The sequence below is a fragment of the Ptychodera flava genome, chromosome 22, assembly GCF_041260155.1.
Source record: "Ptychodera flava strain L36383 chromosome 22, AS_Pfla_20210202, whole genome shotgun sequence".
Classification (NCBI taxonomy): Eukaryota; Metazoa; Hemichordata; class Enteropneusta; family Ptychoderidae; genus Ptychodera; species Ptychodera flava.
In genome coordinates, this window is record NC_091949.1 from 32,446,944 (window position 1) to 32,474,742 (window position 27,799).

General features: G+C 37.1%; 1 protein-coding gene across 3 annotated transcripts in view; it reads left to right on the top strand.

Annotated features, from left to right (window-relative positions):
* The first annotated feature begins 1,047 nt into the window (after nucleotides 1-1,047).
* Nucleotides 1,048-27,799, top strand: part of LOC139123206 (protein qui-1-like) — a 134,997-nt gene continuing 108,245 nt past the window's right edge. The window contains exons 1-7 of one of the 3 annotated variants that reach the window (XM_070689312.1): nucleotides 1,048-1,207; nucleotides 7,928-8,161; nucleotides 8,848-8,915; nucleotides 10,146-10,210; nucleotides 24,966-25,109; nucleotides 25,568-25,818; nucleotides 27,149-27,408. In XM_070689312.1, the coding sequence (XP_070545413.1) occupies nucleotides 27,285-27,408 (124 nt within the window). In that variant the 5' untranslated portion in view covers nucleotides 1,048-1,207; nucleotides 7,928-8,161; nucleotides 8,848-8,915; ... (2 more) ...; nucleotides 25,568-25,818; nucleotides 27,149-27,284. The remainder of the gene's footprint in view (nucleotides 1,208-7,927; nucleotides 8,162-8,847; nucleotides 8,916-10,145; nucleotides 10,211-24,965; nucleotides 25,110-25,567; nucleotides 25,819-27,148; nucleotides 27,409-27,799) is intronic. The other 2 variants (XM_070689311.1, XM_070689313.1) reach the window with 2 other exon arrangements.

A 27,799-nucleotide genomic window follows, 5' to 3' on the forward strand; every position in this document is an offset into this window, starting at 1 on the left:
TGATACGTCGAGCTCATGACGGTAGGTGTTGAATGGCGCCCTCAACGGTTCAGTTAATCATAGACACTGCAATGGTCAAAGGTTTGATGTCCCGGGATATGTGTTCTGTGGCAGTTTTACACTTTTGTAGTTAAGTTTTGGTCCCGTTTGGCCACGGTCAGGTATCAGAGTTAACCATTTAAGGTATTTGTGGCCTCGTTCGAGTTTGTTGGCTCCGTTGGCTCCGTTTTGGCTCAGTCCTTTGTTATCTGGTCAAGGGTCACCGCCATACAGCTTCGCCGAGTTTGTACGAACATAGGATGATGAACACGATGCGTTCCTACAAGTTCAACAACTTTCAAAGATGGCGACGAGTCAAGTATTGACCACGTAACAGCATCTCTCCAGATACGTTGACTGAAAGGAAGAAGTAATCCTCACATGATGATAATGTGACATGTTTCCAGTCTCTGAAATGCAACCGTGAGCTTCATCGTCCTACCCAGTCGGCTGGGAGTGTACGCAGTCGCAGGTAGTTCACCTCCATGTGTCTTGCTCTTGTCTACTCTTAGCCTTGCGTACAGGTCTGTGTGTTCCCGGCGTTATACGGCCTCCGCATAACGCCGGGAACACACAGACCTGTACACAGTGCTAGTCTACTGTCAACTCAATTGACTGACGGTGAACATCGAAGTTGGCGTAACTGTTTAACCCCTAATAGGGGTAGCGACACAATTTATGTGAGAGTACCCGTCTTTTGATGATGCTCTAGCAGATCATCAAGAAACAGTCGTTTCACTTTCATGAAGAGAATGCTGTATACACCAGTGGTAAATTTAATACGTGTTATACTATACTATAAATATGCCTGCAGGCTGTGCATGATAGCTGTGGTGTTTTAGGATGGAATTTCTGCCTTTTAATGGCTAGCGCTGGTTTTGACTTTTACGTTTTTAACCCCGCCACCATGCACCACATAGCTAGCTGTACAGGCCTCTCGGGCTCGCGTGGACGAAACCGAATGCTTTTTTTATGCCTATTTATATATTCTCGTCTCATTGTAGATAGTTGCAGCAGAGGGTGTCGCATGTTGTTTCATGGGATCCGCAAAAGACCAGGCAAAGCTCCGAGCCGTCATCTATTGCAAGTGCGCCCCCAATTTTGAAGTTGGCGGGCTCGAGCCCCGGCTCGAGTGCGAGTACCTCTGGCTCATGCATGTGGCTGCAAGGTTGGTTTAGGGAGCTTTCTAAAAGGTTGTATTTGAGTTGAAGGTCACACAGTGACCAATATAGAGTAAGATGTTGCTGAATACCTTTTCGTCAGATTTTTTTTTCAATCTCTTCAGCAAATTCCGACAAATCAACCTGTGCTTCAGAAGGAAACAATGTTAGGGACCGTCTCAGATTGTCGCAGAAGTTCAAGAAACGAAATTTCTTCGTTTAGATCAAAACCCCCTCCCCCTAAACGAAACTTCAAAAGTGCAAAATGTTCATGTCTGCCCGAGAGTACAATGTTGCATTTTGCTATAGCTACTAAAGACGTATTCCCCTTGCCACATTACAATTAAACTAATCGATCAGATTTGAGTACTAACAGGGCATTTTACCGCAAAAAAACTTTCATTTTATTTTACATTCCCTTTTTGCATCTCTTGTACTGTTCTTTGTCTTTGCGAACACGCAATTTGTACTCGGTAGGGGTGGTAAATAAGCGAGAAACTTTGACAAGGGGGCCCAGGCATGTTCAATCATATTAAAACGTCTCTGACAAGGTGCATAACAAGTGAGAATAAAGACATCTAGTGGTTAGAGCAGACGCTTATAACTAGCACATATTTAAAAAAATGATACTTTTTGTCTTTGCTGTGTTTCCTCTGCCACTCTCAAATTCGTAAAATTACTAATTTTTAGATGATTTACTAATTTTTTAGCTCCCATAGCCATATGTATATATGGCAATGGAAGCTATTCTTATAGGCTAGGGAAATGTCTGTATGTATGTATGTCTGTATGTCTGACCTCGGTGACCTTGACCTCAAATATACATATTTGTCCATAACTCAGTAACCACAAGTGCTACAGCCTTCATGTATGGTATGATGGGACACCTTATGACGCCACATATTGTACCTCATTAATTATGCGCATATCTAATTTTGAGCGAGCCAATACAGCTAGAGGTCTGATTTTGGTATATAGGGATAACTTAGCAATACAATTTTTTTTGACAAAATGTCACGTGACCTCGGTGACCTTTGACCTCAAATATACATATTTGTCCATAACTCAGTAACCACAAGTGCTACAGCCTTCATGTATGGTATGATGGGACACCTTATGACGCGACATATTGTACCTCATTAATTATGCGCATATCTAATTTTGAGCGAGCCAATACAGCTAGAGGTCTGATTTTTGGTATATAGGGATAACTTAGCAATACAATTTTTTTGACAAAATGTCACGTGACCTCGGTGACCTTTGACCTCAAATATACATATTTGTCCATAACTCAGTAACCACAAGTGCTACAGCCTTCATATATGGTATGATGGGACACCTTATGACGCGACATATTGTACCTCATTAATTATGCGCATATCTAATTTTGAGCGAGCCAATACAGCAAGAGGTCTGATTTTTGGTATATAGGGATAACTTAGCAATACAATTTTTTTGACAAAATGTCATGTGACCTCGGTGACTTTTGACCTCAAATATACATATTTGTCCATGACTCAGTAACTACAAGTGCTACAGCCTTCATGTATGGTATGATGGGACACCTTATGACGCCACATATTGTACCTCATTAATTATGCACATATCTAATTTTGAGTGAGCCAATAGAGCTAGAAGTCTGATTTTTGGTATATAGGGATAACTTAGCAATACAATTTTTTTGACAAAATGTCACATGACCTCGGTGACCTTTGACCTCAAATATACATATTTGTCCATAACTCAGTAACCACAAGTGCTACAGCCTTCATGTATGGTATGATGGGACACCTTATGACGCCACATATTGTACCTCATTAATTATGCGCATATCTAATTTTGAGCGAGCCAATACAGCTAGAGGTCTGATTTTTGGTATATAGGGATAACTTAGCAATACAATTTTTTTGACAAAATGTCACGTGACCTCGGTGACCTTTGACCTCAAATATACATATTTGTCCATAACTCAGTAACCACAAGTGCTACAGCCTTCATCAGTCCGGGTTATGTCCATAGAGAGGATATTACGATTGACCAATCAGCGAACCTGCCGCCACCAACGTCATGAATAATTAACCATGCAAACCTTGGCTCGTACATTGCAACGAGTTTGGAACTTTTCGGCTTGATTTCGCCCTTTATTTTTAGCACTGGGTAGTTTTTAGATGTAGACGTTACGCACAATGTTCAGTGCGGCCGAGATGGTGACCGACACAAGTGGTTAGTACATTGAAAATTACTTATTTGGATGAATTTCCTGGCCGGGTACGGCTCCTAGAAATCAGCATTTGACCCTTGTAAATCTACAGTAAGTTATTTGTCGCCAAATATCGCCTATTTTTGGTCAAATTTCAATTTAACCTTGCCATCTGCAGTATGCAGAATTTTTCAAGCTTTACAAAGATGGGTCAACTGTTTTAGTCGGTCATCGGAGCACGATGGAGCACGATTTTTTCGATCACCATGCGTTTCCCGGTACGATTGACCCTTCGCTCAGAAAAACGCGCGCTGGATCAATCGCCGAGAAGTTAACCAAAAGCTGGAAAAGAGAACGAAAAACGTCCAATAACTCTTTGTCGAATATGGTCAAGGGTAAAGAAACTCAGAAAACTATTCCTGAAGAAATCTTACAATTTTTAACACGGTAGAACGTCGCCAATCGACTGGAGCTAAGATACTTCCGGGTAGCCAACAGTCTCACTCGATCGATGGATCTGTCAGGTCATATCGCGATCTGAACAAAGTGAACCAACGTAACCTTTGACCCTTGTTACATATACAGTACGTGATTGGTTCTTGCCTTAATTTCATTACATATACGGTACGCCATTGGCTCTTCCCTACTATCCTCTATATGGACATAACCCGGACTGTTCATGTATGGTATGATGGGACACCTTATGACGTGACATATTGTACCTCATTAATTATGCGCATATCTAATTTTGAGCGAGCCAATACAGCTAGAGGTCTGATTTTTGGTATATAGGGATAACTTAGCAATACAATTTTTTGACAAAATGTCACATGACCTCGGTGACCTTTGACCTCAAATATACATATTTGTCCATAACTCAGTAACCACAAGTGCTACACCCTTCATATATGGTATGATGGGACAGCTTATGACGCCACATATTGTACCTCATTAATTATGCACATATCTAATTTTGAGCGAGCCAATAGAGCTAGAGGTCTGATTTTTGGTATATAGGGATAACTTAGCAAAACAATTTTTTTGACAAAATGTCACGTGACCTCGGTGACTTTTGACCTCAAATATACATATTTTTCCATAACTCTGTAACCACAAGTGCTACACCCTTCATGTTTGGTATGATTGGACACCTTATGACGCCACATACTGTACCTCAATAATTATGCGCATATCTCATTCTGAGCGACCCAATAGAGCTGGATGTCTGATTTTTGGTATATAGGGATAACTATAGGAGAGAAATTTTTTGACCAAATGTCATGTGACCTCGATGACCTTTTACCTAAAATATATGTTTATGTCAATAAATAAGTAACCACAAGTGCTATGTCCTTTGTATTTAGTAGGATGGGAGACCTTATGACAACACACGCTTTACCTCATTAATTATGTACACATCTAATTCTGGGCAAGCGAATAGAGCTAGAGATCTGATTTTTTGGCATATAGGGATTAATTAGCAATATAATTTTTTTTCAAAATGTCATGTGACCTCGATGACCTTTGACCTTGATTATACATATATATGCATATTTCAGTAACCACAAGTTCTATACCCTCCAAATTTGATAGGATATTAGACCTTAAGATGTCACATCTTGTACCTCATTTATAATGCGCATATGTATTTCTTGGCTGGCCAATACTGCTAGAGGTCTGATCTTTTTTCCCGATTTAGAACCTAACTTAGACATGCCTCATGTGTTTCAAATTGGGAACAACGACATAGACCTATGTGCCCATAGATCTCAACATATACACTCCAGTGATACTTCTAATGACCACATTTTCCTGCCCCATCAAGACTAATACTCCTATTACAAGTGGGGACTATGTCATTGTAAATGACTTGTTGAGTTAATGGTTGTATCACAGTATTCGATATATCTAATTCTGTATTTTTTCCATTTTATATTCTGAATAAATACATTAAACATATTTCACTGTCTCCAGTACATTACATTTAAGTATTTTCACTTCATGCACTTTATCCCTTTCACACATGTTCAAATATCTGACCAGAGAACAAACACTAAATAGTCCAGGATGGGAGCTACAGTGTCATTGACGCTATTTTTTCATTGTTGATTCGTAAATATACGAATGCAAGGAAGCAGCTAGATGATTGAGAGCTGAAGGCCCCCAAACCTCAAAATAGTTCTGTCTAAGCACATGTTGTACTTAATTTGAATTTGATTGAATGATATTCCGTATTGGAACGGTTAAGTTTACTTATGAATTTCAAAATTTACGAAAAGTTTCAATACCCAATTCGTAAATTTACTAAAAAATTTCGGAAGCTAGAGGAAACACAGCTTTGTATAATTTGATGAATGAAATGTTTAGGATACAATGTTCCTATCGGTAAATTGTGTTTGGGGCACAAACGAGATGGAAACAGTTACAAATTTGTTGGCACAAGTGTGCAGTTTTTCATAATTTAAAATAAACACACGAAAACTTGTGATCTCAAAATAAAAGTGCGAAAGTGAAGTTCACTAATTGAATGGAAGTCAAACCCCCTCCCCCCATAAACGAATAAATTTCGCTTTTTGAACTTCTGCGACAATCTGAGACGGTCTCTTAGTTTGTTACTCTTTCTCCGATCTGTGAATGACCTAGACAACACACAGACAGCTCTCCTGTACAAGCACAGTACAATAAATTACCCACAATATAGTTTGATTTGTACACAGGACATAAAAATGTCTATAACTTTTTCAGTACTGCCTAAAAGCAATAATCTAAAACCTCTAGATAATTGATTAATTATATCTATTGAAAGTACAATTAGATATTTCAGTATAAATTTCAAAGAAACCATTAAACAACGGTAAAAGTCACATTCTGCCATACTTTTAGGCAGCAAGTTATGACAAACTGAAGGCGTCATTCTCTGAGGAAACTTAGCTTGCAAATTTCTTTTGTCTTTCTGTTTGGAAAAAATCAATATCCTTTTGTTTCATAAAACAGGTGCAACTAGTCTCCCTACTTTTCATTACATTATTCTGTATGGCTGAAGACACAATCAGTGGAAAATTTTACAAAAATGCTATTTCCACTCTCAATCAAGCATACTTTTCTAAATCATTTAAAGTGGGAATTGAGAAGAATGGTGTCCTCAAAAGTACGATTTCAGAATTTAAAAAACTAGTCTGTGAATTTGTCTACACATGGGAGACAGTAGATTCCACTGAGGAGTTTCCATGTGTACAAATCATGATGAATTATGGGAAATCTTCAGTACTGTGCAGTGCAGTGTGAATATGTTGGAGGTCAAAAGTTCAAATTCGAGTAGAAACCGTCAACGTCTCACGGAAAAACGGTTGAAAATACATGTTCTTATTGTCAAGGTAGTTAGCAGGGGTAAAAATGAGTCTTAGATATTCAGTGATATAGATGATACAAGTTTATTTATTCAAAGACTAATATATTTCATTATTTTGCGAGCTAAATCATCGACACCGATCGGTGTCGTAGTAAAGTACAAAAAAAGTCTATGGCTTGGCTCGCAGTGGTTCTATAACAATGACCCTTGACCTGAGCACATTCGATAGATGCCACAGCACCGCTGCGATATCACAGCTAATGTAAAATAAGTGTTGTGAGTTACAGCCAGAGCAAAATTGAAATAGTGTCAATCAATGAGTGTAATTCAACCATAATGATAACTTCATGGCACATCCTTTAAGTTTTTGAGCTCATATCATCTTTTCTAACTTTTTCAATCATTGTATCATCTGTCCCTCAGCTCAGGCTGTGGCAGCAAGCGAATAGTATTAATTTGAAAATTCCCTCCACACAATACCTCTGTTTATCTACGCAAGTAATATTGGGTAATCCGCAATGAGTAAATGTGATAGGCCAGAGATTAGGGGATTACCCATGTAGCTACGCTTCCCCTGATTTATATGTTACTGTCACCATCAACTGTCCCTCTTACCTCTGGCGCCCTCTACAGGCCAACATGAAACTTTCAGTATGTAAACTTAGGAATATTTTGTCATTTCTGAAGTGTTATTCTTTTTGAATGTGAATAAGTTGTAAATATTGCACCAACCAAACAGGAGAAATAGCGATGTTTGCAGTTGCTGGCTTGCTACTAAATATATTGGACACTGCTGCATGAAATGTGGAGAAAATATGTCAGTTATGCATGTGTGGCTGTTGTGTTGACTTGTGGTCTGAGTCATTAAGTATGTCTTTTAGTATTCATTGTAACACAAGCACTTGCCAACTTTGTTGTATTTTCGTCATTCTTGTATGTGTAATTTCCAAAAGTGTAATGGAAAAATACAAACAGCTATTCATTTTTGCATATTAATGACATTACGATGATGTCATTTGCAAAGAGTTGTATGAGTCTCTTGAGAAGAAGACATAAATCTCTCAATTTTCTTATCTGATAGAGCACAACATGAAAGGCATCGGATCTGAGTTTGATATCTTATCTCTACAAGTTTGTATAAATGCATTTGTGAAACTGTAGATATGGTTTTACTTATAGATATAGAGCCCTGTTTATCTATCTTCCACACCTTCAGGAGATGCCTGGGGTTATTTTGGATAGTATCCGGTACATGTCAACAGTTGTGCATGATGTTGGATAGACTTATTATCACTGGTATCAACTGAAAGATGCTACCAGTGTGAGTAATGACAGAAGAGTTCAACTATCTGTTGTTGCAAAGAATCTCAGATGTATGTTGTGGTCATCTGAGAGACAACTCCTGATTTCTAGGCAAGTAGATCAACCTCAGTCTTCGTGTCCACAATTTTAAAATTTCAACATTTTCAAAAATAAATTTTTTTTTTTGTAAAGTTTGAGTGGAAATTGTGTATAAGCACAATAAATATCCTTACTGATGGTATAAAGTATTAATACTATCAACATTTAACCTGTAATCACAGTGCTTGATGCTGGTGTGTTTAATTTATTAATGTTGTAAATTATGCAGAAACTTGCCAAACAAACCTACAAATATGTCAGGTCAAATGCATTGCCATAGAACTCTGGGAAGGTGAAGTCCAAAAGTGGTGGTGAAGACTTCTTATATAACTGATTTTGTATGCATAATGATTGAACTAGACAGATTATTCAATTGTTTGAGGTCTTAAGTAAATCACACAACAAAGGTCAAACATTTTTCTCGAAATGGAATGGTGAATATTGTTGTAGAATGTATTTCCTATCACTTCAGGCATTTGTATTGTTACTTCAACATTTCGGTATTGCTATTATGTGGTTTCCATGGCAGCATAGCTTTGCTTTCCCGATTTCCTTCAGTCGATCACAAGACACTGAATTTAAAAAAGAAAATCATGATACATTTATATCTGAATGGTATTCATAGCTGCCTCAGGTGATGAGCTAGTTCTATTCACAGTGATTTAACACTTGTGAACATCTTGTTTTTGTATTTACAGATTACCGTGGCAACATCAATCAGCTTGGCGGAGTTTGTTACACAGCTAATGTTTGAAACAGCCAACAGGTGAGTGAAACAGGATATGTTTTTGACTGTTAGGCCATAACAAAGGCATGTTTGTGCTTTACCTTTGATGTGAGTGAATATAACTATTTAGTTTATCTTAAAATTCCGTGGTTGCTGATAAATAATAGGAATTAATAGGAATTATTAAATCATAGATATCAATGTATTTCTACAAAGAAGTTCAGATTTTTTTGTGTTTCCCATATATGCCACTTATGTCTGCTGTTTCAGCTGCTGAAAATGCAGTCATCCCAACTCAAACCATTCAAAACGATAGGACTTACACAAAACTGGGACAGTGAATGGGGTGACCGGGATGCCCTCCTAACATCAAGATGATGTTTTCATCAACTTCATAACCTTTGTTGAAGGTGTAGGAAATTCAGATTCCTACAGAACATATATTTCATTGTAAGTTGGAACTCGTGTTTGATGGAAATATGAGATCAACGATGCATTCCTTAGAATGTACTACAGAAGCTTATCACTGAGAAAAAGTGATGGAGCTTTAGATTGATTTTGTGCTGGTTTACTTGATGTCTTCAGCATATATTGCAGCAGCATATATTGCAGCAGTCTTGCTTGCCAGACTTCCGCATGGCACACAAAGTAAACCTGTGTTTGTTGGCCTATTGTGTAATGTTTCAGTGATGAGATCACAAACTACATCAAAGTACAAAATTTACTGACATCAGTATCACACAATTATACACCTATTCTGGAAATTCTTAAAATTTTATTGCAAGAAGTAAATAAAATTACTTCCTGGACACCTTTAGTTTGTTAAGTAGAAAGTTGAAAACCTCCATCACGCCGCAAAAATAGCATATTTCAATGATGTAAATTCTCATTCATGTCAGAAGTAAAATCAAACATGATGCTGATTAGCTGGAGTTCAATAAATATTTGAGAACCAACCAGTCATTTTATTTTAATGAGGAAAATAATAAAATTAATTTCTGATGTTAAATGAAACACATTGTGCTAAAGGAAATAAAACAAAAATTGACACATGATGATACTGCCTATTTCGAGACATTTATGTGAAAATCATGATTGATAGCCAGATCCTGACAGACAGAAGGCTGCTTCAGTCAAGTCTATACATATGATGTTTGAACTCAGATGAGTTGAAATTATTTCCTACATTCTGTCTGCTGTGGAGGGTACTTTAACAGAGTATTTCATCCTCTTGCATTTCAATAATATATCTTTTCTCATTTTACCCAGATGGGCAAACAGATGTTCTGTTCTTCAAACCTAACATGGCAGAAACTGCTCAGTCTTGAAAGCAGGTGATTTTTTTTTTGTCATTTTTTGCTGCTACTCATCAATGGACAGGGCTGGAGTTTAAATGGCAAACTAAATTGTCTCAATATTTGTTGTCATGCTGCCATGGTTACAAGTCATGCTTTCCTTTCAGCTGACAGTGTTTTGTACTATGTGTTCTTGTAAAATATCCTCTACTGAGATTCCATACTGTGATGTTTTTCAATTTTCATCCGACTCATGTGGTCTTTCATTTTTTCTTATTATTCAAAATGTTCCTCTAAGCAGGCCTTAGCATATTTATGACTTTCTATTCCTCAGCATTTTGTCTATTGATACATTTCTGCCAATCAGAATACTGATATGATATGCTGAGGGTAAGGGATATATGCTATAGTTGTCATTTTTCCAATATTCTCTTTAAAAATGTATTAATAGTTTCAATCAAACTATCATTTTGTGTGTCGATGTACTTTGATATTGCCAATATCTTGACTTATACAGGATTGGCTGTCAATCTCAGACCTGTGAAAGCAGTGTTTTTTCTAATCACACCAAGTCATTATTAGAATGTTTCAAAGTATGTAAGAAGTAGTCATGCAGCAATATGGTGTGCAAATGTCAAATGTTGAAGCACCTCATCACTAGCTCAGAGCATTCACCACAGTGTTTTTATAATAACTTTACGTTCATACACATCATCAGGATTCTACAAAAGGAGATATCAAGGAGAGCAATCTATTCATATGTTAATATCTCTACAAAATAATGCATTTTCCACATACAAAATATGCATTATTATGCAAATTGGTTTTCCCTGATTTTTCCTATCTGTAGAGAAGACTGATTATGATCACAACACCTTTGCAACAGGTTATCTTTCCTAGAGATTTTGAGTGTCAGTCGGTATATATCTGTGTATGAGGAGCCATACAGTTCAAACTGTCTGTTTTGAGTGTCAAAAAAAACCACTCATCCCAAGACACATTCTACATTGTGAATTGGTGTATTCTTGAAGTTGTTTTCTTTCCGTTTGATATTCAGAGTTGAGTCAATGTAGGCTAAACAAGGGGTAGTTCGGGGACCTATTTCAACTGAAATTATTTCTTCACTATGCATCTTTGCAAAATCTAAGAAATGACATACACACCTAAGGTCTAATAAAACCTAAATGGTGCAATGTGGCCTAAGTTGTATGAATGTAACAGTGGTTGTATGTCTGCCAGATTGATGCTTGAGAAATAAGGTCTTTACTCAGTGTATTGAGCAAGATTTGACATTTTATGGAAACTTTGTGGTTATTTATCCTATTTTTTTTGTTAAGGCAATGTTTTTGAAAAAAATTAACCATCACTAGAAAGATTCCTCATTGGCAAAAATTTAACATGGTCGCTATAACACTTCATTCTTTTATGTATGTAACATTTAATAAATAGCTATATGTAAGCTACATCTAAAGAGCAGTGAAAAATAAGAAGTTTCCAAACAATGGATATAAGGAAGGTCAGAAATTACGTAGTCAAAGTCTTATAAAATCTTTAGGTATAAGTTACATAAATGTAAAACACGTGTTTGAGGGGTGACTCATTCCTTCAAGATTTTAAATATTTCAGACAAAGGTTGATGTGTCTAGCGGTTATTGACACATCACATACTGTACAATGTAAACATAAGGATCTCAATTATAAGTCAATTTGCATACAAAGCAGACTTACACTTAATTATGGCGGCAACATCCGTAAAAGATGACGCTAATTGTGTTTGACAAGCCTATTTAAAGTAATTTCATTTACTTAATTGTAACTTTTTACCAGCTTGTTTGATCTGTACCTTGAGAGTGGTACAATTACAAATTGTGACGTGTAAATCTTAGCTTGTATGAATCATCTAAGAGCTGTATTGATGTTTTTGCTTTATTCATTAGATGTTGTGATTGAAGCCATAGCTTTAAGGTAATGTTTAAAATCCGGTTCTTTGACATTTCTAAACAGATGATGACGTGTGATGTTCCCTTGTCTCAGTCCAAAGTATGATACACAGAGATACTGGAGAAGCTGTATCTTGGGTGACGGCATCTATAAACGTGTAAACCCAGAAAGACGGTCTTCTTACTGTCAATATTATGAAAAACATCCTAAATACATAAGCAAGCCAAACAATTATTTTTCAGGATAAATGATTATCCCAAAAGCAGGGAAATACGGCTAGTTTTCAATCGGGTTCGAACCCACAACATACGGCATCAGTCGCCTAGCGGAGAGGCCACAGATAGAACCGCTCGGCTAAATCTCCACTCCCAAAAGAGAGTGGTTCAATAGCCGGCTAAGTTGTTACATTTTTCTGACTGAGACCGCTCCACACGTTGTAGAGTTCGTGAAACACTCACGCACGCATGCTCACTATCATACATTGCACATACACACTTAATCGAAGCGAAGAAACGAATTTCATCGCTTTAACTGGGCGAACGATAACCTCGGGGACAATTCTGTCCACCAGCAGAGTTACCAACCCAGGGTAGAAAATACGGCTAGTTTTCAATCATGTTCGAACCACAACATACGGCATCAGTCGCCTAGCGGAGAGGCCACAGATAGAACCGCTCAGCTAAATCTCCACTCCCAAAAAAGAGTGGTTCAATAGCCGGCTAAGTTGTTACATTTTTCTGACTGAGACCGCTCCACACGTTGTTGAGTTTGTGAAACACTCACGCACGCATGCTCACTATCATACATTGCACATACACACTTTATCGAAGCGAAGAAACGAATTTCATCGCTATAACTGGGCGAACGATAACCTCGGGGACAATTCTGTCCACCAGCAGAGTTACCATCCAGTTGACAAACAGAATTGTAACAAGTTATGCTGAAACAAAGTGGTTCAAACTGAATTTTAGGAAGTATGGGAGAGTCAGGGCGTAAATTAATGCACCAAGAGGTCATTGGTACAACACCAAACGCCGTTATTAATTTAAACACTGGGATCTCAGTTGTAAGTTGATTTGCACACAAAACAGACACACAATTGTAGGTGACCTCCACGAAGATGCGAATTACTTTAATTATAATATATAGTATTTGATAATTTGTCAATGACCCAAAATACTGTTGTTCCTCAAAGCCTTTCATATTTTATCTGCACAACATTGCATTGTAGGGGAGAGAGGCAGCCATCTTGTTTGTTCACTTTGTTTACTTTCAAGTAGCAAATGTAGTTCGGAAACACTCCAAAACCGAAGAGTTCTTCCCAATGAAGTATTAATGTAAGGGGCTGAAGATAATTAAAACATGCGCATGGTAAGCGCAAATTCTGTGTTTAAGGGGGAGGGGGTTTGACTGTATTTTGATTACCGTGCGCAAAAATTGCACTTTATGTTTTTATATCGTAACATCCAGCTATATGTTTTTATGTATCGCAAAATATTGCAATATATTGTTTGGCGTGTATCAGGCCAGTGTGGCATCGGTGTTACACCAGCATTCCTCATCGTCGTAAACCACGCGCCTCTTTACGGCAACAGCTCAGCGCTACCTGTCAAGAGACCGTGGTTGATTACGCAGAGATTCGCGGATCTATCGCTGGTTTCCAGCGCTGGCTGAACGGAGCCAATCAGAAAGTAGGTTTCATAAACGCGCATAAATTATTGTAATGAGCAATACACAACGATCTAATTGTTGATCTAATTGTTGGTGCTCACCAGCACACAGCGTTCACTGTCGAGAAAGAGCCAGCAATGTGTAAATGTTTAATGTTTTTGGACTTAACCGCTCTTTTCACACCAAAAAGACGCCATTGATAATTATTTTACGAGGAAAAGATGGGTTTCTTTGCACGAGGACCAGCGGTGGCAAGTCTGTATGCTACTAGGCATGGCAGGCCGTCCCGGCCCATCGTGTTTCACGAGCGTTATATCGAAGGGTATCGCATAATTGGAGCAGCTGGCCCCACGCCTCGCTGTGCACAGTGTCCGACCCAGGCGTAGAACAACACCGCTGTGTAAAACCCGTTGGTCAAAACTATTGATCCTAAATTTTCTTTACCACAAGTTATGTTTAAACGTTTACGTATCGATCTCTTCATTTAGGTTCACACTGAAAGCTTTCTTATCGTGCTGTGGGTATACATGGAGCTAGAAACGTATGAATGGTATATTGGGCCCTTTCATTCGGGCTGGTGCTCCACGATACAAATCACAAATGTACGCTAGGCTCCCAATCGTCTCCACACTGCCGAAATCACAGATCTCGGAAAATTGCGTAGTTGTTCAAGTCCGATTATGTTTCATTAATTCATCACAAAAGTTACGCTAACAACGGAATCAAACCAAGAGAGGTTTACAGCAGATACAGGCAAGGTTTGCCAGTTCGATGCCTGGTATGCATGTTTTTTTACACACACTAAACGTTTTCATATCATTAACAGGAAGGAACCTGATGACTGGGTTGTTTGTACAGGATAAACAACAGAAAACCCGACACTGGCATGTAAGCCTGGAGACAGATTACTATCACCAGTCTGGGGTGCCAATTAATGTCTTTACGACACAGATGGTTATTGACTCACACACATCCAAATTAAAGTCAGTCACACTATTAGGTAACAGAAACATGATATTTATTATTCCCTTGTACTTAGTCCTTATAGTTTCTTCCATGGGTTTGCAGTTCACCCGGGTGCGACCACGTATATGCGTACACTCGCTCAGTGTGACCTGGTGACAATTTTCGGACAGGGTATTGTGAATTTCGCCCAAAGCCGTTTCACAAATGACGAGCAGCAGTACGAAATCTTATTACCATACCCTTCGAAACTTTATTGTGTTTATCCTAAAACTGTTAACAGGACGGAAGTGGTATTTAGGGGTCAAAGTTGCAAAATTTTTTACCCCATGTTGAGGGCGTAGTAATCAGACTGCTATCGCAGTAATCAGACGTCGTATTTGGAATGTGATTATAGGGGCTAAATATTGATATTTTGAAACTTCAAACCCTCGGTTTTCAATTTCGATGTGTTTAGAAAACTGTTTGCAAAAATTTTGTTATAAATTAGTTACATTCAATCCATGGACGACGCAACTATATTTCGACATGTATGGTGCTTACATCAGACATAGGCTGTCTCTGTGTGTTTCTTTCGACACCTTGTTGTATCGTACGGTGTGTTATCTTCGCGAAGTTTTATAGTGCCCGAAATAGCTTCTACCGAAAAAACTAACTATTCAAAACGGGACAGCAGCGTCACCTGACTTAATATGCGGTATCATGACTTGTAAAACGCTATCAATACGGTGCGAAGTGAGTACAACGAACAGCATGTCTTTAAATATCCGAACTGAGATCGTCCGAAAATAGTCACACTGAGTGTACGGGGACGACCTTGCAGTGGGACCGGGCCGGGTTCGTTGCTGGCCGTAGTCTGTGTACATACCGAAGCCATAGTATTCACATGGTGTCGCCGTTGCTCTCAATCATGACAGAAAAACTGTCAAAATTTTGAAAGCTGTCGGATTTAATGCAACATATATCAGAAGAGATGCAACGGAACCAGAGGATCTCAGGCCCTGAAAGCTCGATTGTGTACACACAGACGAGGAGCTTACGACCCGACATGACTTTGTAAAACAGATTCGTGATTGGCTAATTCTGATGATATGTTCTCATGAATAATTAATTAACCCCCATTCATACTTCCGCAGTTTCCCGGCGTAATCTGCCAGAGCTTGATTTTTGCGTAGGTCAGCGGAGCGGAAATTATTGCTCTGGCTCGTGAGAATGGCATTCCTTTGACATACATGTGTTTCAGCGTACGATTAAAATAACATAACAATCATTTTGTATACACTGTTTCAATTCATTTCATTCTGTTGGTTGCCTCATTGTCGAGTTGGTGCTGAACAAAGATTGATTTTAGAGGGGTACGCTGGGGGAGGTGAGGGTTGGTGGTGGGATGGTAGCGTATATGTGATTTCGTGGCGACACAATTACTGATTGTAGGTATGCTGATACAGAATGAGGCTTCGTTGGATTTTTGCACTTCCAAACTTTAGTTTCAATAGGGGAGGGGGGATGAGGCAAAACACACTTAGATGCCTTTACCGTGCGCTTTCTTAATTATCCACTGCCCCTAACCGTACAAGCAATATGTGTGCACAATTTTAAGACAATTAAATTATTAATCATCTTATTACTGTTTGAACCTTTCTGATAGATTCCTAGCATAAATGTACATTTTTAAAATCAAATCCAATTATATTTGTGGCAAGAATTATTGTAATACTCTAATCAAGGTATTAAACTAATATTTTATGATATTGTCTTTGACAACAGCTGTGAAATATTAGACAAAACAATTCTTTATCTCTGCTGTATTAGGCATTACAGTGTATCATACCAGTGCAAATACAGCAATCTGATTGGTCGAGATGCGAAAAGAACCGTGGTATTTTGGCGATATACCACGGCTGGCATGCACGCTAGCTCTCAGCTTGAGGAAAATTCCTTTTATGACGTTCCACGCCAGAATTTCAATATACTGTTATGACATAATTGCAATAAATCACACCCAGCAACGGTATACCACTCGATTTTGACCAGTTCACTTCAGATATGCACGAGCAATAGCGAATGCATATATGTTGTGAACTGGTCAAAATCTCGTGGCATACGTCGCTGGGTGTGCTTTATTGCTTAATTATATGATAACATGCTTGTGCTGCATGTACCTGATATTTGCAACACAGTATAATGACAAGAGTGTCACATCTTTTCTCTTCTAATGAACCTTGTCGTACAACGACTTAAATAAGATTTTCATACATTCAGAATGGATGGTAGTTCAGCATGTTACCATTTTAGTATACGACTACCAATGGGGAATTTCCTCATCGGCAGTATGCAGTGTTTGAAACTCATGCAAAATCGCTACTGGCCAAGCGGGCCAGTAACTTATAAAATTCACTGGCCCGAAAGGAAATCAACTGGTCCTGGACATAATACGGAATTTTTACTTGAAGGGAAATACAGGGGCCCTGCTGTAGGTGGCTCAATATTCAAATACCTGTACATCTTTCTCGCTACTGATATTCACCCGCGAGGCGAGGTTCATCAAAACAATGCTGCCATTTTGACTAAACGAAATCTCGAACCTACCCCAACGTGACCCCAACGCGTAACAAATGGAAGATGTTGAGTAGCGCCATCAATCTCGCAAGTCGCGAGAAATGCGTAGCTGTAAAGGCTTTCGCTAAGTAATTTCACCGTTCGATCTTTTGAGATTTTACCTGCCAATTTTTTCCTAAATTTTGCGGTTTGATTACTTGAGAATTTAACAGAATAGGGTAAGAGTATTAAAAATTGCTGACCCCTTCTTTATTTAGAGCAGGACACTCGGGTCTGCTTCTTTCACAACTTACTGGCCCGGCATGAAAACAGCTGGTCTGGGGCTAGCGGGTTAGCGTGAATTTCGAACGCTGGCAGTATGTTATGAATGAACATCTTCATTTATGAAAATTAACCCTTTGAGCGCCAAAGTAAACTTTTGTCGCCTTATCAATTGTACCCCAGTCAAATTTTTTCAGATTTTTGCCAAGGTTTTGATGAAAACCTTTAGCCAATGGAATGTGATGTCCGTTCTGTCCAAAATAATCACAAAAATTACAGAAAAATTCATGAAAATTGCTAAAATGTTGCACTAAAATTTTGGTGGGAAAAATTACAACACTCCAAGGTTTAAACATTATTATGTCAAAACGGGAAGTCTAAGTACTAATGTAGCAGGTTAAAAAATGAAATAACCTGACTATTCACACTATTCATTTGCAACAGCTAAAGGACACGTGCACCAGGGTAGGGTCCAGAAAAGAAAAGAAAAGAAACAGCCATCTTGAGTATTCTCAGCTATATGTGGTCAAGGTAAAGGCTCTGTTTATACAAAAGCCCCACTGATAGGAAGAAGTCACAAAGACAGGGAGAAAGGAAATTAAAATGATGATAGTGATGATAATGATGATAATGATGATGATGATGAAGCTGATTATGATGATGATTATGATGATAATAATGATGATGGTGCGGATAAGGATGGTTGTGTTTTTATTAAAAATTGTGGTGATAATAATAATGGTAATTGTGCTAATAATACAGAGGATTCCATGATGAGAATGGTAATTGACAAGGAAAAATGTTAAAGATAGTCATATGATTCATTTGAACTACAGATTTCCATCTTGTGGATTTACAAACTCAAAAGTGCAAACTATTTTCTGTGTCACACATGCCTTTCAGTGTCTCCTTGCAGATATAAAAAGTGATTGCTATCAAACAATGATGCACACACTCACTGCAAGAGAAAATGACTGGGCTAATGCTTTTTATGGACATCAACACATTTTATTAGTACCAGTACATTTATATGAAAGCTTTGATTAATCTCTTTCCATGAAACAAAGATAAAACTAATGGAAATATTCTTGGTGCCATTTGAGTTGCGCATATGAGAATATATCCGTAATAAAATGAAATAATAAAACCCAGTTCTTTGCCCTTTTCATTCTAAAAAATTGAAAAAGACTTCAATGGAAGCTGTTGTTGTCATTGTGTGTGCGGAAACGATAGATTTCCATGTATCCAAATTAAACATGGCAGATTTTGGTAATCTACTGAAATGTAAAGTAGGTGTATGTGTTGTAACTTAATTGATCATTCTTTGAAAATTATTAGGATGAATAATGAAAGGAAATTTTTTCATTTTAGTTTCCGGAAGTCATTTTGTTAAAAAATATGGGAAAGTTATATCATTTGTATGAAAATAAAGCTAATTTGCCTGACATGAATATCATACATAACCTGGTTAACCTTGCTGAAATGTATGGGTGAGAAAAAATATCACATGCATTTCATTTACATGGCTGAATTGAGTAAAGAAGTCATTTTATGTGCAATAAGCAAAGTTGAATATATGTAAATGAACACTATACATGTATGCACTGCTTAGATTTCCAAAACTTTTAATCAGTCAGTTGGACCTTTCCAAAAGGAATGGTGAAGAAATAATTTCTGTTGCAATTATTCTATTCATAAAATGACAGGATATAATGCATTTTTATCAAACTGCAGTCACTTGAAAATACTACATGTATTTCCAAAGTGCTTCATTTGATGTCACTTTCTTGACATTAAATCATTTTAAGTCATGTTGCTCATGTCAAAGGTAATGACTGAATTTTCTGAATTGCATTCTAAGCAAAAAATTCTCATTTCTTTTTTCAGCATATATGCTGTATATAGTACATCCAAGAGGGAATTAAACAGAGGAGTATTATGGTTGTTACGATAATTTTATCTTTTTTTGCCTGGAAGTTACATGTATGGCACTGTTGTAATGTTTTTGTACCTTGTGGGTTGAGGGACTGTGATTTAAGAAAGCTTCTTTTGGGCTTTTCCTTGGCTCATTTAGGAGCTAGATATGTACAGAGGTGATAGCAACGTCGAATTATTGACATGAAGCTGCTATTTATCAATGATGGAGGTCGAGAAGAGCAAAAAGTCACAATTCCTTGCTGCTTCTTTGAAAATGTGTAGGAGATAACTAGAAGCAGTGTCAGGACTCTGAAAGCATGAATGTGGAGATCTAGTAATTGCTACTCTACCCAGTAAAGTCTGCTGAAATTAAAATTAAACTACTGTACTAAAAGGGGATGTGTGATATTTTACTACAATTGGCAATCAATGCTTCATCAGTCTTCTTTCATCATGCCTAGAGTTAGTGGTTGCCTAGCGATGGCATTCAACTCTCCACTTTAGGATGCGTCAAGCTTTCTCGCTGACAAAAGGCTATTCCATCGTAGCAGTCGTTAGCAAGACCTGACAATTAAGTATTTTTGTCTAGTTTGAATGAAAGCACTCTTGTTACACTGCAGATCTGTGAAATTGGGTTTTGGGTTTTGAATGTGTTAAAATGATGTCAGGTCGTACACTGTTGTCTGGTTTTCTATAGGTATACAACCACCTAGCGTCTTAGTGTGCCTACTTACACATGGACGATGAATGCAGAATGTCACACTGACGGATGATTAAAGCAGTGATTTCATATTGACTCTTCAAAATCAAAAACCCAAACCACTATAACTGTCAGTGTTCATTGTGCATAGGGCTTGTCCCTGGCTTCAACTACTGACCTCACAGTATTTAATGGTGTGAGCTGATTAAGTACCATGTCCGATTCTTTATCATTATCTGAGATATCATATGTCACATTGATTTTTTTTAAAGTGACCATTTTCTTGTAAATCAGTGGTTTGCAGTCTGTCTCGTTGTGCCTATGTGTATTTTGCTTGTGTGGTTGTAACTGGTTGTGTCCTCTTTATTGCAAGCTAATGCTGTAGTCAATTCTCCATAGTGGATTTCTGATAGTTGATTCTTGGTAGTGGATTCTGATAGTTGATTCTTGCATGGTGCATGATGAAAGCACCATTAGGTCCTAGCACTTGCTCAGGATGTCCTGTCGCTATAACTGAAACTTGAAGTAGCAATATGTACAGCCACATGTTGCTGTCTGAGCACATTATCGGATGGCACCAATGAAGGAGACTGCCCAAGCAGAACACTTTTACAAATCAACATAATCCTAGGGGGTCCAGTTGTTTAAAAAGAACAGGACAGCAGCCACACAAGCTAGCTGAATAGCAAAGTATTGTAAAGTTTGAGAATCCAAATATCTATTCCTGAGGCACATTTTACCTCAAATGTGCAATAGCAATTAAATTTGATCCATCAACATACCAAGGAGAGAGAATTCTTGACAAGCTTTCCTGCAAGTATGGCCATCATTTTGATTGCCGGAATAGTGAACTATAGGATAAAACCTTGAGACACTATTTCAGATTCTTTCTTGCACATTTACACAATGCGCTGAAAAATAATTGTCTGTGTGAAGCACTTTGCTATGATTAATATTTGAATTTTTAATAGACTTTTGCGATAAAGCTTATTGCTGGAGGCTGCAATAATATCGCTCCTGATAAATGGTATAAATAAATTACAGCATAGGAGTTGCAAGACTCAGAGATTTTTTGGTAATAAATATTCTAACACAAGCTTGTCTAAAACTGAACCGACTTTAACAACTGTATGCTGATCTATTCTGGATGGATTATAGAAAAATTTGTCCATTCAACTGTGTACTTACTGATCATGAGATCCATCTTGGGAGTGATATAAGCAAATGATAATACCCCTGTATAATTGTTCCATAATGATGATAACCTTTTAACCCTTTGAGTGCTGTAATTTTTCCAACTAAAATTTTAGTGCAACATTTTACCAAATTTTTATGAATTTTTCTGCAATTCTTTTGATAATTTTGGACCAAATGGAAATCTCACATTTCCTTTGCTACAGTTCTTTATCCAAATTTTGGCAAATATCTGAAAAAAATTGACTAAGATATATTCTGTAAAGGCAACAAAAATTGACTTTGGCGCTCAAAGGGTTAAAATCGCATGTTCACAACTGATTACAGTGAAATCACATGAGAAATGTTTGATTAACTTGCTTGTTGTTATCAGTAATGTATCTACAGTGGCTATAGGACTGGATACAATTTGATCAGAATGGAGGAAGAAAAAAAGGAAGCCTCCAATATATGTACTTATATTTCTCTTAAGTTTTTATTCAAAATTTGAGAAAGAACTGTACAGTGAAATGCATTAAATTTGCAGCCCTAGTTGTGCAAACAGAAATGTGGGCATATGTCAAGACATTCAGTGTTGTGCATCTGTTGGTCTGTATGGCCCTATATATATGCCTACATCAGTATCACAGAGAACAACAAAATACATCTTCCATATCACAACAATTTATTTTTTCAACCATGCGTCCAAAGATGGCTGCCAGGCGGTGATTTATGATTTATAAGGTTATACTCTAACATGTCTGGGTGAATGCCTTTCAAATACAATACAATTGATTACAGAACCCCAGTAATCGCAGTTTATTTGTGTGTGTATCCAGGTTGACCCTTCTGCTGATAATCTTTTGAACAGTTTGTCGTACAGTGATGTCAAGGTTTAATATGCTGTATGCATATTGTGGTTTGAAAGCTGATACCGATAAACATAAATTATTTTAGCTGTTCTCTATAGCTAGAAATACATTTCAATTAGGCTTAAAGTATTTTTAGACGTTCAAAGTTGATGAATAACCTTCATTAGGCCAGATAAAAATAATAATTGTTTCTCTGATTTTTAAAAAAACTAAAAAGGTAGCGAGCAAAATAATATGTTTTATGAACCAGCAAAATCTCCCACTAGTTACACGTACATTGTTACTGATGATTTGAAGTCTAGATTTTACAAACTGTCCAAAGTAATAGAGGCATTACATATACAGCCAGTGAGTACAGAACAGATTCACTGCATTTTCACATACGTCTTGAAGAAACAAAAAACTGTAAAAATATGTACAAGGAAAATACCCAAAAGTTGCGATATTTTCCACAATCTAAAAAAACGTACAAATTAGTAAATTTAAGTTGTAGATTATTCTGGGAAACAATTTAATTATTCTGACTGGCCTAATAAAGAAATCCTCTCAGATCAAAATCATTTAGTTTGGCTATCTGTGATCTTTTCCGTTTCATCCAAAGTGTGATAAATGTGGGATTTGTTTGATCCTGATCCAAGGCTCAGGAAAATAATTGAGTCCCATCATGAGTGAATGAAGGAAAAGCCAGTGAATGTTTGAATATGTTGGTATGAATATCTGCCTATACAATATGAGAAGGATTTTGGATCTTGTGAGCTAGGTTCATTGACTGGTCAAGGAGAAAAGGAACATATGATAATCAAATCTCTTCATTGATAGAAACTGGGTAATAAAGGCTAAATGAATGACCAAACTGACCTGGAATCTATAAAATGACCAGACAAAAGTGAGACAATTCACACGTGCAAATGATGAGGAATTATTTAATTTAATCTTATCTTATCTGCGGTGTACCATTTGAAGGCCAGATGGTGATGAAAGTTGTAGAAGTGTATTTTAGCTTCAGGATAATTTGGATGGGATGAGATGCACAGATAGTATTTTGGTTTTCACATGATTGATAATACCATAAGAAGAGGTGGACCAGCAACTTTCAATGAACGTTTCATAATGAGGGTATGAAGGTTGGCAAAGTGCTGACTCTGATTTTTCAGTATTTTTGCAGAATGGGAAAAAAATTTGAAATCGTTGACAATGTGTGTTAGTCTTGTTTATTGTGTGTTTGTTGTTGCATCATTAGTTCTCTTTTCATACTTCGATGGCGCCCTTGAAAAAGTCATTTCTTATGAATTTGACATTGTAGAAAATTTGATGACATATTTTAAACAATGTAGCATATGTCACTCTGTTTCTGCCGCCTTTTCACTTTATACAATGAAACCAATAATTTTTGAACGTTTGGAAGGGTGGCCCAGTAAGCTCTGCTCTAGGGCACTTTACTGGACACATTTTCAGATGCTCAAACACTGTATTTATCTGCGTATTATGCAGATATATACAGTGTTTGAACATCTGGAAATGTGTCAAGTGTATTGAGAAGAGGGACCACAGTGACAACCCTCTAGACCATGCCTAAGTTTTCTTCTGTTTCATATCTATTTCTTCAAAATGGTCCAACCTTTTCATAGAAAGACAATAGGAATGAACTAAATTTGGTGATGAAAAGGTGTGTCTGTACATCTTGTAACCACAATTTTCCCAACAGAATAGTCATTTATGTCAAAATAAATTAGACAGCAATAAGTTAGCAGTTTCATTACCGCATGTTTGACATAATTTCAAACCCTCTTCAAATTTATATGTCAGTGGGGCATAACTTATCCTGTATGTTGCATTTTAACAAAGACTTGAACATTTGAAGGCTCCTGAAAATGGAGATACTGTAAAGATGATTTTTATTGACTAAATCTATATCTATCTAAATCTGAATCTATATACCATGCCAAGTTGGTGGAAATCCATTTAGGTTTTGGCTCAATACCGCTTTTTATTGACTAGGCAAGTAGGGAAGTGATAGGTCTTGTAGTATAAAGATTAAGTTCAAAGTTCATCAGTTTGACTAATTAGCTATATACCCTGCAATCAAAATTTTCAAACCGCCGACTCTAGAAAGTTCTTATTGATGCAATAAAATCGTATGTATTACATGTACTTGTATAGAGTAATGCTATGAACTTGCTGGCAATTCCAAAATTGACCCAAAACAATAATTTGCAAAATTGTGAGTGAGAAAGTAATTGAAAATCAGTTGTTTTTTGTGTAAAATATTATTTTCAATGATTCCTGGTTCTTTTAAGGAACGGTTGTCTGTCATTACTGTAGCACTACAACAAGATTTGAAATGTCAAATAGCCAACAGCTACTGTTGCAGCTCCATTTTATTTCTCAAAATTAAGTTTAATTGGCTAGAAAATGTACACCTGTATATTTTTTTTTATAAATATGGGGCAACTTAATTTTTCATGATAATTCTCAAGTGCGTACCTTGCATGCTTTGCCATCTGCAATAAAAAAAGAAAGAAAGAAATCAGTCCATCTCATGAGGGCATTGTTTTCTATGTTTCCCAAACAATTTGTTCATTAGCTACAGTCATAAGGTAATAGAAATTTTTAGATTAAAAATTGCCATCATGTTGTTGTAAAAGAGAGTCATACATGAGTGGTTTTGGAGACGTTTTGTCTGAACTGTAGTAGCAACCCCCAAATTCTCTTTTTTATTGTTTTTCTATTCTTTCAGCTGTTTTTGACTACCAAAATACTGGCTAAAAATTGAAATACATTTTAAGTGAGGACTACATATAGACTTCCTATATGTTCATCCCAGGTTACAATCATGAAGTTACATCTGTGGTTCTACCTGAAAAATAATACCCAATAAATGGTAAGTATTTCCTGTTGATTAATTAATTCATTAATTAATTCAATTTATTGTTGTTATTATTTTATCAAAAACAGAAAATCATCTGATGTGCATGCTGTTTTTTTAAATATACATATTAACCTTACATGAACCCATTGTTCCCTTGTATTATTTAAGCTGTGTTACATGAGGGCTACATCTTGCATGATAACCACCCCTGTCTGTAAATGGAATTACCCAACATTTATTTCATTGCCATTTGCATGTGTCCACTGTGTATCCACAATTACTCTGTGTAATGTATTCGTTCAGTGTGCTCTCAGTGTGAAAGACAGATTTGTCGACATTGGGGTTGTCAGATGCGTGTTTTCTGCCTCCGTCATAGCAACTGACTGTGGTGCGTTGTATCTTTGGACTGTAAAAACCGTGATGTAGTTACCAGTTCAGTTTACACATGCTTGGTCCTTTCTGACACACAGGATCTAACATCCAGCGAAACAGAATGGTGAATCATAACCCAATCGTCCTCTGAATTTTTCGGGGGAAAGAAGGAGAAAATATTTTGCTGATTCAAAAAGTGTTGTGTCCGGTAATTTCAAGCGAGTTCACCACCTCTAATGGAGTGTGTGTTACGGAGGAACATGTACATCTTGTTGGGCATTGGACTATGAGCTCTGCAGACATCCATCATGTTTGCCTCATCATCGTCATGGTGAAAGCACCAGCTCAGGTCAGTCTTCATCCTTGACTCTGTAAGGAAACCTGTTAGATCAATAGTCCATGTGTGCAAGCCATTTCAGTTTCAGTGCCAAGACTCACCGTATAATGAAATAATTAATAACGTTTAACTCGGTGGCATGCTCCATAGAAACCAATCCCAGCTGAATCCAGATATTGATCGTTGCATTGTGTGAAAATCTCTATGGTGATTGTATTGATACAGAATCATTACAAGTTTAGAGAGAAAAATATTCTGACATAACCTTTTTATCATTGAGACAACAGTAGCTACATTTACTAAGAAACATTTTAAATTTAAGCAGTTTATTTGAATGATATTTAGAGGAAAATTTAATTTGATCATTGCTTACGGAATGTAGGTCTAGATTTTGTAAACCAACATATTTTATTTACTCCATCATCCAGTGGGTGAGAGACCCATTTACCGCATGAGGTACCCATTTAATCCACTACCCAGTTGCACAATTAGGAGTAAAGTACCTCACTGAAGGGCAGTACACCATGCTGGAGTCTCAAACTCACCATCCTCTGATGAGTCTACTACTCTGGCATCAAACCCAGGACTAAAACTGATGATCATCTGTAGATCCGTGACCCACTGGGTCATGATGCTTCTAAAATATTTCTGCTGGACTGTGTTCACAGAGCCTTTTGATAGGCAATCATAATTTCTGTGTTAGTGAAGTTCATGTCAATGTACATGTATATCTGAATTTTATTTATATCTTGACATTTAACCCTTTGAGCGCCAACGTTCATTTTTGTCACCTTTATAATATACGTTCGTAACTTTTTTCCAGATTTTTGCAAAATTTTGATAAAAAACCATGGCAAATAAAATATGATGTCTATTTGGTCCAAAATTATCAAGAAATTTACAGAAAAATTCACAAAAACTGGTAAAATGTTGTACTAAAATTTTGGTGGGAAAAAATTATGGCACTCAAAGGGTTAATGATGCAAGACATTCAGTGTCTTAATCAAGCTAATGGACCTGTAAATTCAAAGGTCAACATACTTATTAGAATGTGAATTCAAAATGTGTAATAATGGTATGATACAGATGAAATATTTTGTTAAAATTAAGATGGCAGGGTTCCCTTCTTTTCACTGTTTAATGCCACCTTTTAATGCTCTCAAGCAAAATGAAATCAAACATGTTTGTATGAAATATTCAACTCAGGCAATCTGCCTATCTTTTGTTTCCACATCTGAAAATACTTTGTGGTGAAGTGAAAGACACGATATGTATGAAATATGATATAGTACAATCTGTGTCTTTCTTGCATGCATTTGTGTTGGTTCTTCTTTATGTGTAGGAGAGCAGCTGATTTCTACATTGGTAACATGTATACACCTGTTTGTGCAGCCCATTAATCGCCAGTATAGCTGTATTTGATTTACGAGAGCGGACTGTTTCATGGACTAAATACAAGCTGTTATTGTTCTCAAACCATGGGAGACAAAAACACAAATAATTACCTGAGTGTCATGGAAGATGTCTACTCAGGAAGAGCGGCCGTGTTACCCCAGCAACCATCGCGTCTCGTCAAGGTCTTCATCAGCTGTCTCCATTCAGGTGCGTGAATTTCCATCCCAATATTTTATTTCATATTTTCCGGATTTCTTTCCATTAAAATGCAATAACTATTCGCATTCTTCATTAGGCGATCGCATGGCTGAATGAATCACTGATGTTGCACTAAGCATGCGTTGTTAGTGGTTACCGCGATAATGTCGTTGCAGTTGCTACAGCAACCAGCCAGTTACTTAATGATGGTAGATATTTTATGAATGGCTATATAGCAGGTTTGTTTGCATTTACATTGAAATGATTGAATCAGTGTAAAAGGCAGTGGCTTATTAAAATATTTACCTCGTGCTTAGTTTATCAAGGGAGTGTATAGCTTTCTTTTAACGCTGCTGTTTCATAAAACATACAGGATTAATCCTGTGTTCGTCTTTTCATA